Source organism: Delphinapterus leucas, chromosome 7 (assembly GCF_059928025.1).
Source record: "Delphinapterus leucas isolate spDelLeu-1000000601 "Yukka" chromosome 7, BTC_Dleu_Yukka2, whole genome shotgun sequence".
Lineage (NCBI taxonomy): Eukaryota > Metazoa > Chordata > Mammalia > Artiodactyla > Monodontidae > Delphinapterus > Delphinapterus leucas.
The window spans coordinates 8,865,421-8,875,178 of NC_143135.1; the positions used below are offsets into that span (position 1 = coordinate 8,865,421).

General features: G+C 54.0%; 1 protein-coding gene across 5 annotated transcripts; it reads left to right on the forward strand.

The window, feature by feature from the left end:
* Positions 1-1,845: 1,845 nt before the first annotated feature.
* Positions 1,846-8,964, forward strand: SLC22A6 (solute carrier family 22 member 6). 5 transcript variants are annotated; one of them, XM_089914192.1, is made up of 10 exons: positions 1,846-2,434; positions 2,781-2,884; positions 3,139-3,293; positions 4,516-4,684; positions 5,107-5,230; positions 5,373-5,488; positions 6,542-6,756; positions 6,867-6,975; positions 8,323-8,583; positions 8,843-8,964. In XM_089914192.1, the coding sequence occupies exons 1-10, from the start codon at positions 2,066-2,068 to the stop codon at positions 8,922-8,924; spliced, it is 1,704 nt and encodes a 567-aa protein (XP_089770318.1). In that variant the 5' UTR covers positions 1,846-2,065; the 3' UTR covers positions 8,925-8,964. The 5 variants fall into 5 exon arrangements, with proteins under 5 accessions (XP_089770318.1, XP_022447412.1, XP_089770319.1 ...); XM_022591704.3 differs by having other exon boundaries at positions 8,323-8,526; positions 8,837-8,964; XM_089914193.1 differs by having other exon boundaries at positions 8,323-8,526; positions 8,840-8,964.
* The last annotated feature ends 794 nt before the right edge of the window (positions 8,965-9,758 follow it).

Genomic DNA, 9,758 nt, shown 5'->3' on the forward strand with positions numbered 1-9,758 from the left:
ATGGAGGCCTGTCCTGTGCACTGTTGGATGTTGAGTAGCATCCCTGGGACTCTGCCCACTAGATGCCAGTGGTACCACCGCCCCCCAGTGGTGACAACCAAAAATGTCTACAGATGTCCCCTGGGGAAAAATCTCCCCCAATTGGGAATCACAGTTCTGAGGGTAAGATGTGCCTAGGCACATTTTCTCTCTAAAAATCAGTGTGATAGCGTCACCTTTTTACCAGAAACAAATAATAAGAACAGCTCATGATCACGGAGCCACAGGGCAGGGACCACCTTAAGATCTTTACCTGTATTTGTTCTTTTAACCCCCCAACAACCCAATGAGGCATACACAACCGTTATCCCCATCTTGCAAACAAGAACACTGATATACAGAAAGTTTAGCAACTTGCCCATGGCCAGCAAGTGTGGAGTGAGGATTTGGATCCAAGTAAGCTGACTCCAGAGTCCATGGTTTATATAATATACACCATGCAAAGTGAAAGCAAGAAGCTGTAATCCACTCTGTTGACCTCCCCAACCCATGATCCAACCAATCGGATCCCATAGAAACACATCCAATCAGAGCTTGGCACTGCCCTGAGCAGGAGTGAACTGGATGCAGGAACCAAGCCATTGGGGAAATCAAGCGAATGTCTTAGAGTTGTGGCTAAAAGTAAAATAAGTTCATGCTCATTGGGAAGAAGGAGGAGGAGGAGAAGAAGGAGGAGGAGGAGGAGGAGGAGGAGGAGGAGGAGGAGGAGGAGGAGGAGGAGAAGAAGAAGAAGAAGAAGAGGAAGAGGAAAAAGGAGGAGGGGAAGGGGAGGGGGAGGAGGGGGAGGAGAAGCTATAGACAGAAGACAAGACAAAGGGAAATTTTGAATCGGGATGAGGAAGAAAGTAAAAGCTGAGATACTGGAAGACTCAGTCTACATCACATAAGATGTTGGTCTTAGGTCCTACTGCTTCAAAAGCAGCCTCTGACCTCTACTGTGTCTTCCAATTGAACAAAGCCGTGGTCCTATAAGATGTAAGCTGTCCCCAGAAGACCAAAGACCGGGGTTGCCAATTTTAGCAAATAGTACAGGATAGTGGGAAGCAGCCGCATAGCACAGGGAGATCAGCTCGGTGCTTTGTGACCACCTAGAGGGGTGGGGTAGGGAGGGTGGGAGGGAGATGCAAGAGGGAGGGTTTATGGGGATATATGTATACGTATAGCTGATTCACTGTGTGATACAGCAGAAACTAACACAACAATGTAAAGCAATTATACTCCAATAAAGATGTTAAGAAAAAAAAAAGAATACAGGAAACCCAGTTAAATTTGAATTTCAGATCAATGAATACTTTTTTAGTAGAAGTATGTCCCATGTAAATATTAGGGACATTCTTAACACTAAAGAAAAAAATTTATTTGATGATCTGAGATTCAAATTAACTGGGCAACCTGTATTTTCTCTGGCAACCCCTCCCCAAGACGGTCCCTTTGGATCCTGCCCACTAAAAGGGACAGAAGCCCCACAAGAGGCCAGCACACTTCCCAGAGCCCAATCCCCTCACTAAAAGGAAGACAAAAGGTCCCACACTTTCCCCTCCTGCCCCCAGGTGCCCAGTACAATCTGTTCCCATCACCCCCACTTCAGTCCACCCTCTCCTGCCCTTTATACCCATGTGGAGAAATTCCACTGATACAAGGATACTTGGAGGGTTAATCCTTCTGATACCAAGTCACACTTTAACTCATTCCCTCCAGACCAAGTATTAAATACTGCCCCTGTAGGGGTCAGGGCTACAGCAGACCCTGAAAGCTGAGAAACACCCCACACACTCACACCAAGTGAGGAGAGGCTGCCAAGGAAAGGGAGGGACAGAACAAGGAGAGAGAAGAAAGGAGGGGCTGCCTGGCCGGGCTGCTGTCCCCCCTACAGAGCCAGCTCAGATTCAGTTCCAGGAGCAGCTTGGCTGCGGAAGCAACGGCAGTCCCTCTCCACCAGGGAAGGGCAGCGGGCGGACCGGCACACAGACAGAGGGTCTGGGACTGGAAGTCCTCAGCTCCCAGCCTCTCGGCCAGGCCTGGCCCCATGGCCTTCAATGACCTCCTGCTGCAGGTGGGGGGCGCCGGCCGCTTCCAGCAGATCCAGGTCACTCTGGTGGTCCTCCCCCTGCTCCTGATGGCCTCCCACAACACCCTGCAGAACTTCACCGCCGCTGTCCCCACCCACCACTGCCGCCCGCCTGCCGACACCAACCTCAGCAAGGACGGAGAGCTGGACGCCTGGCTGCCCCGGGACAGGCAGGGCCGGCCCGAGTCCTGCCTCCGCTTCACCTCCCCCCAGCGGGGGCTGCCCTTTCCCAACGGCACAGAGACCAATGGCACGGGGGCCACAGAGCCCTGCACCCACGGCTGGATCTATGACAATAGCACCTTCCCTTCCACCATCGTGATGGAGGTGAGGAGACCTGGGCCCCTCTGTACACCATCCAGAGTGTGCTTTCCCCTCTGGCACACACACACACACACACACACACACACACACACACACACACAGACTGTCTCAAATTCTCCAGAGGCCAAGATGGGAAAATGGAGAAAGGGGTTCAAGATGGGGGTCTTTGTAGGAAAGGGGGAGGTGGGAGTTGTAGGGGTCAAGAAAAGTCTCTCAGCTCCTGGGGCCAAAGAGAAGAGTCAGGGGAAGAGGGTGACACAGGCCTCAGAGGACCAGCCGGAAGGAGGGCAAGGGGCTGCCCTGCAGCCCAGGCTTGCCTTGGCCTGACCCTTGCCCCCTCTCCCCACAGTGGGACCTCGTGTGTTCTCGTAGGGCCTTACGCCAGCTGGCTCAGTCCTTGTACATGGTAGGGGTGCTTCTCGGAGCCATGATATTCGGGCACCTGGCAGACAGGTCAGTCCTGGGCAGGGCCAAGGAGCTGGGCTGGGACTGGGGGCTCCTCAGCTGGGCTTGGGGGGCCTAGGTGGGAGGTTGGCATCACCAGCTGGGGCTCGTTTGAGGACCTATCGCACAGCCTCATGATCAGTCACGGGTCCTGCAAAGACCCCCACCCCAGGGACTCACCCAGGGCAAGCGCCCCTCTCCCAGCTTAGCCTGGCCCTGCTGGTCCTCAGGACCCGTGTTGCAGGTCTTCCTTCCCCCGACAGGCTGGGCCGCCGGAAGGTGCTCATCTTGAACTACCTGCAGACGGCTGTGTCAGGAACCTGCACCGCCTTTGCTCCCAGCTTCCCCGTCTACTGCGCCTTCCGGCTCCTCTCGGGCATGTCGCTGGCTGGCATTTCCCTCAACTGCATGACACTGAGTGAGGGAGGCCGGAAGGGCAGGGCAGGCCCCTACCCACCCCCTTCCGACCACCCAGCCCTGCAGCCCCTTTCCAGCCTCCTCTCCCAGCCCACCCCTCCTGCACTCAGCCTGTCCTGCCCTTCCAGCCAACATTAACAGCCTTTTTCCCGGGGCTCACACCTTCCTGACCTCTCATTTAAACATGTGATTGCAAAGTCCATTGTTAGGGCCAGGTAATTCCCATAAATGACTGAAGCAGACAACAGGCCCTAGGCAGTGGTGAGGACTGTCTCTGAAAGATAGTCACATCCATCCAGACAGGCCACAGCCGCTCAGCGGCTCCAGCCAAGAAGTCTCGGGGCTGTCAGATCTTCCCCCACCCTTTTTTATCAGTGTAAAATATCTCAATTTTTTTTAACATTTGCAATTAATTCTCATATTTTTAACATAGGGCAAGCCAGCATCATATAGACCAAACACATTTATGGACTGAGCATGGCCTGTCCATGAGTCATCAGCGTGCCTCCTTGGATAAGTCACACCCCTTCTCCCTGTTTCTCAGATGAGGAACCTGAGGCTGGGGAGAAGGGAAAGGATTTACCCAAGCCCAGAGGGGAATCTAAGGATTTGGGATTCTCCAGACTAAAGGAATTAACCAGGACAAGGCTAGGGCTGGGGCAGGACACCTAGAGAATCCAGTCCCAAAGGCCAATCTAAGTCTTCAAGCCACTGCCCCAGCTGCCAAATCAGGAGCCCACAAGGAACGAAACTGGACCTCTTCAGACAGAAGCAGAGAGGTGGTCCCACTCCTACCTCAATTCTCCAGAGTAGAGGAAAGCTACTGTCTCCTCTGAGTTGCTCTGGCCACTGAGGCTGAAATCCAGCCCAGACTGAGAAGGACCAGAGGGGCGGGTGCTGTTGAGGATGGAATGAGTGGTCAGAGATGCTCTGAAGGGAAAGAGTACCCTGGCCGGGACAGTAGGTTGGAGAGGAGCAAAAACACACAGCAGGGGAGTGGAGGGGACAAGTCCTGAGGATTCCAAACCTACCTCCCATCCCCACCTCCATCACAAGCCCCCCACTCCCCCTCCCATGGCCCCCAACCTCGTTTGATGTATCTTCCACTGAGCCTTGGGACAGACCAAGGTTTGAACGGAGAGAGGGGTCTTGGTGGGCTCCACGGGTCTCCACCGACCTGGCACCCAGTAAGTTCCACCACTCTGTTCTAACCCTCTTTTCAGATGTGGAGTGGATGCCCATCCACACGCGGGCCTGTGTGGGCACCCTGATTGGCTATGTCTACAGCCTGGGCCAGTTTCTCCTGGCTGGTGTGGCCTATGCTGTGCCCCACTGGCGCTACCTGCAGCTGCTGGTCTCCGTGCCCTTTTTTGCCTTCTTCATCTACTCCTGGTGCGTGGGGCCCAGAGGGATGCGAGGGACAAGACTTCCCCCAGGTGTCGCCTGCAGAATCAGAGAAGGTCAAACCCAGGCCAGTGACTCAGTGTGACCAATGGGGAAGCTGAAGCTCTGGGGGGAAGGACTTGCCCCAGGGTGTCTGGTTCTCTGGCTTCCCCAGCTCCCCCCAGCTCTCCAGCCTACCTGCCCTGCTCCCTATACCCAGCACCCAAGGGCTGAGCTCCCGTGTTGGGGAATAAGTCATCACCAAGCTGGGCACTGCCTTATGGTCCTAGAGATTGGGGTGTGGCAAAGTCCTGGGTTCCCAATCTTACATAAAGTCCCACTGCAGACCTCTGGAAAGCCCATGCCCTACCTCCAGCCCCAGTGACTGGAACTGAAGCCACGCCAACACCCACGCTCACCCCTGCTCCCAGGTTCTTCATCGAGTCGGCCCGCTGGTACTCCTCCTCTGGGAGGCTGGACCTCACCCTGAAGGCCCTGCAAAGAGTGGCCTGGATCAATGGGAAGCGGGAAGAGGGGGCCAGTCTAAGTATGGAGGTGAGACTCCTGAGACCTCCCATGACACAGCACCAGGGCTCCATCCCTAAACCCAGGACTCACAGGGCTTCTCTGAGTGAGGAGCTAGGCTGGGAGGAGCTCCTATGGAAGTCCAAGCCCTGAGCCCGGTCCATCCCGGCAGGTGCTCCGGGCCAGTCTGCAGAAGGAGCTGACCCTGGGCAAGGGCCAGGCCTCGGCCATGGAGCTGCTGCGCTGTCCTGCCCTTCGCCGCCTCTTCCTCTGCCTCTCCATGCTGTGGTAGGCCCAGACAGACAGACTGATGGACAGACAGACAGACCGAGAGACTAAAGACTGGTTGGGGAAAGAGTGGACGCAGGGGATGGAAGAAGGGAGACAAGAGGGAGGAAGTCTGCAGACCAGCTGTGAGAGGCAGGAATTCCCCACCAGAGAGAGTCTTATAGAACCAGATGACCTCCAGCCTCAGTTTGCCTCCAATCCCCAAACTGGGCATCAATCTCTCCATATTCTTCTCCTTTTATCAGCTCTGTTCCAATATGGAAACACTTCATCGGTACTGATGGCCCGCAGAGTCAACAGAATTACATCACAAAGGCAGAGACACGGCTGGTTTGCAAAACATTGAGAGACACCACTGGCCTTGTGGTGCCTGCCAGAAACACAGGCACAGGCAAAACTCATCTCTGAAAGTACACTCTGGCCAGGGTTGAGACCAGCCAAAAATCTTCCTTTCCCACTGCAACATCACCCATTACCCCTCTTACGTGCTACTCTCCCAACCCCATCATCATAGCAATCCCATGACAATTAAGAGAAACATGGTCAGAAGGAACAATCCTGCCAATGAATTCTTTGCTTCCAATTTGGGCTTTACTCCAGGTTGTGGGTTCTGTCCAACAACCTGAGCTTTATATTCTGGGCTCTTGACATCTTAAGAAGCACAACCACCATCCCAGGACCACGGACAGGTCCCGGAACACTCTGGCCTCTCCCAACATCTTGGCCCTAAATATATGGCTTCGGATATCCACTTGTCCTCCCTCAGTCCAGTATCAATAGATAAAATAAAGACTAAAACTGTGTAAATCCTACATGGCAACTAAGTGAAAAGCCCCTAATACACTGGGGACTATCAGAAGAGTGAGAAATCTGGGGTATCGGAGGACTACCCTAACACTTAAAGTGCATACTAAGTGACAGAAAAACACTAGGCAAGGTAGATTCCAGGTTCTTAAACAGGGTAACCCGTGCAGCTCACCCCTGTTCTGGATGAGCACTCCCCCGCCTTTAATCTTCCTAACAAACTCCATACCCCTCATCCCTTCCCACCAGGTTTGCCACTAGCTTTGCCTACTATGGGCTGGTCATGGACCTGCAGGGTTTTGGGGTCAGCATCTACCTAATCCAGGTGATCTTTGGTGCTGTGGACCTGCCTGCCAAGCTTGTGGGCTTCCTTGTCATCAACTCTATGGGCCGCCGGCCTGCCCAGATGGCCTCACTGCTGCTGGCAGGCGTCTGCATCCTGATCAATGGGGTGGTACCCCAGGGTGAGCACCCATGAACATCTTGGCCCCTCATCCTTGGCCACACCCCCAGACATGACCCAACTTCTCAGCCCGCACTCCCAAGATCTGCTGACCCCCTCTCTTCTCTCTAGATCAGTCCATTGTCCGAACCTCCCTTGCTGTGCTGGGGAAGGGCTGCCTGGCCGCCTCCTTCAACTGCATCTTCCTGTACACTGGGGAGCTGTACCCCACAGTGATCCGGTGAGTGGGAGCTTAATGGGAGGGGCTTGGGGACAAGACATTCCCCCGCACACAGGTCAGACCCAGAGCACAGTCCATTATGCCCCAGCCCAAGGCCCCCTCCCAGCACCTAACAGTGAAAGGTCTATATCAGCCGCTCAGTACACACCTAGGCTGCCCACTAACCTCTTACCTGACCTAAGGGGAAGATTTGAGCCACCAACTGGGACAGGGTCGGAGGCCAAGAAGACACATCTCAGAGGCAGTTAACTGAAGTCCCCCCCTTGATCTCCAAAGCACAAGTTAGAAGCTGCCACAAAATCTAAATTCCATCTTTAACCAAGTAGTATGTCTAAAACCAAAGACCACAAACATGAAAGTAATTTTTTATCACAGAGCAACCACTTAATAACGGTGGTTCTGGGAGTTGTATGGATAAATACAGCACGGCTTTTTTGAGTGCCAACGTTTCAGGGAGGGGGTATTTTTGCATTAAGACACCAGAAACACATATCTATTTTAAGAATGGGATGCAAAACAACAACAACAAAAAAATAGAATGGGGTGCAAAATTCATATGAGATGTCAAAGAAATGCCAGGCTTCCCTAGGCTACTTGGAATGAGAACCGCAAGGGGTCATGGTTACTGTCCTGTACCTTCAAAGGATTTCAGCTGAAAGAACGATAGTATAAAGTAGTACTACGTGCCAGGCACTGTCAAACTGTTTACAAATATCAACTCTTTTGGTCCTCATAACAAGCTTATGAGGTAGGTACTATGATAATTCCCATTTTCCAAATGAGAAAACTGAGCCTCAGAGAGGTTAAGTGCCTTGCCCAAGGTCACACAGCTTATAAGTCAGGAAGCTTAGATTTGAAAGCAAGCAGTTTATCTCCCTAGTCAAAGTTTTTAACCTCTGCTCTCACAGAGAATGTTCTTAACATGCAGAGTCCAGGTCCCTTCCCCTGGGGATTCTAATCCAACAGGTCTGTGTGGAGCTGGGGCAACTGTAAATCAAATCCCTCAGGTGATCTGAGAACAACTGGCCGAACTAAGCTAACTCAACAGTTCAGGAAACTGTCCAGAGAGGGCAAGAGACTTGCCCAAGGTCACAGAGCAAGTTAAAGGCAGAGGCAAAATTCAATCTCCTGATTCTCTGCCCAGAGCCTTTCCCAACCTGTTTTGGTTTTTTTTTTTTTTAATCTCCAAAATAAATGCCAAATTGGTTAGCTAATCAAATGGGGAACAGAGCAGGCACCAGTGGGTCTCCTGGGGCTGGGCCTGAGCTGCCCTGGCCCCAAATCCAGCCAGAACCTCAGCATTCATGCCAGAACTCTAACCGGCACCCATCCCCCTGGGTTCCGCAGGCAGACAGGCTTGGGAATGGGCAGCACTCTGGCGCGAGTGGGCAGCATTGTGAGCCCACTGGTGAGCATGACCGCCGAGATCTACCCCTCCGTGCCTCTCTTTATCTACGGCGCTGTCCCCGTGGCCGCCAGCGCTGCCACTGTCTTCCTGCCGGAGACCCTGGGCCAGCCACTGCCAGACACAGTGCAGGACGTGGAAAACAGGTGGGCCTCCACCCAAAGACAGCAGGGACTCTCCCCGGGTCACACATCCAGGCTGGGGTGGCATTAAGACTCAAACCCAGGCCTCCTCTTCCAGGCCAGGGCTCTTTGCCCCTGTGTCCCCAATTGGCTGAGAGTCTCCTGGAGTCCTTCCTGGGGCTCGCGGCTCGAGGGAGTGGTAGATGTTTGGGGCAGAGAGCTGGTAGCTGGGCACAGCTGAATGGAGAGCCCCCTGGGAGCCCCAGGCTGGCCTGGGGGCTGCATACCGAGGGCGCCACTCTCCTGCCCACCCACCCACCCCGACCTGCCGCAGGAGGAGAGGAAAGAGGAGGCAGCAGCGACAGGAGCGAAAGCAGATGGTCCCGCTCCAGGCCTCAGCACAAGCGAAGGACGGACTCTGAGCGCTGAAAAGGAGCCTTACAGAGCCCTAAAGGAAGACAGGGTCCTACAGGTCCTGGGCCACTCGCAGGAGAAGGGGGAAGGGGGAATGGTGGCCCAAGTGCTGGGGCTATGGTTCAGGGAGCACTCCCCAGGGCCCCCCCCCCCTGAATAGACGCCACGAAGACCGCATATTAAAAGGTTTGTGCGCAGCATCTCCCTTTGTCTCTCCTGTCTCAAAAGTAACAGCCACTCCGCTTCAGCCAGCTTCCAGTCCAAAAGAGCATACAATCCAGTCCCCCCACCCTCAATCCCCAGGACTTTACAAACCATCCCAGGCAACTGGAGAAGAACCTGTTACCTCGGCCCCTTCCCCTGGCTCTGCTTTCCTCCCTCTTCCCTCCTTCCTTCTCTAACCTATCTAAATATTGCTATTTCTGAGTTTTAAATCCCTTACACTACACCCCTTCCCTATCAGCCTGGAAAATGACAAGGGACTAAAATGAAAGCAGCCAATCCGAGGCTTTGTTTCAGGATCCTCCCTCTCTGTGAAAGCTCCTGGGAACTTCTGGCAGCAAAGGAGGAGAAAAGAGAGCAGCTGTGACGTCAGGATCCTGATCCCTGCTCCTCTGGATTCCAGCAGGGTCTGGACTCAAAACCAGTTTGCCACTTCCAGCTGTGCACCTGGAGATTCAGCCTGCTAGCTATCCTAACCCTCCACACTGCGCTTCCCGGCCTTTCTTTGCTGCTCTGCCTCCAGCGGGCCCTGGGTTGGTGGAGGGGAAGGAGGAGAAAAAGGGAGGGTGGAACCCAGCCAGAGAGCCACCTCTGAGTGCTAATTTGGTGCCAGGCACGGT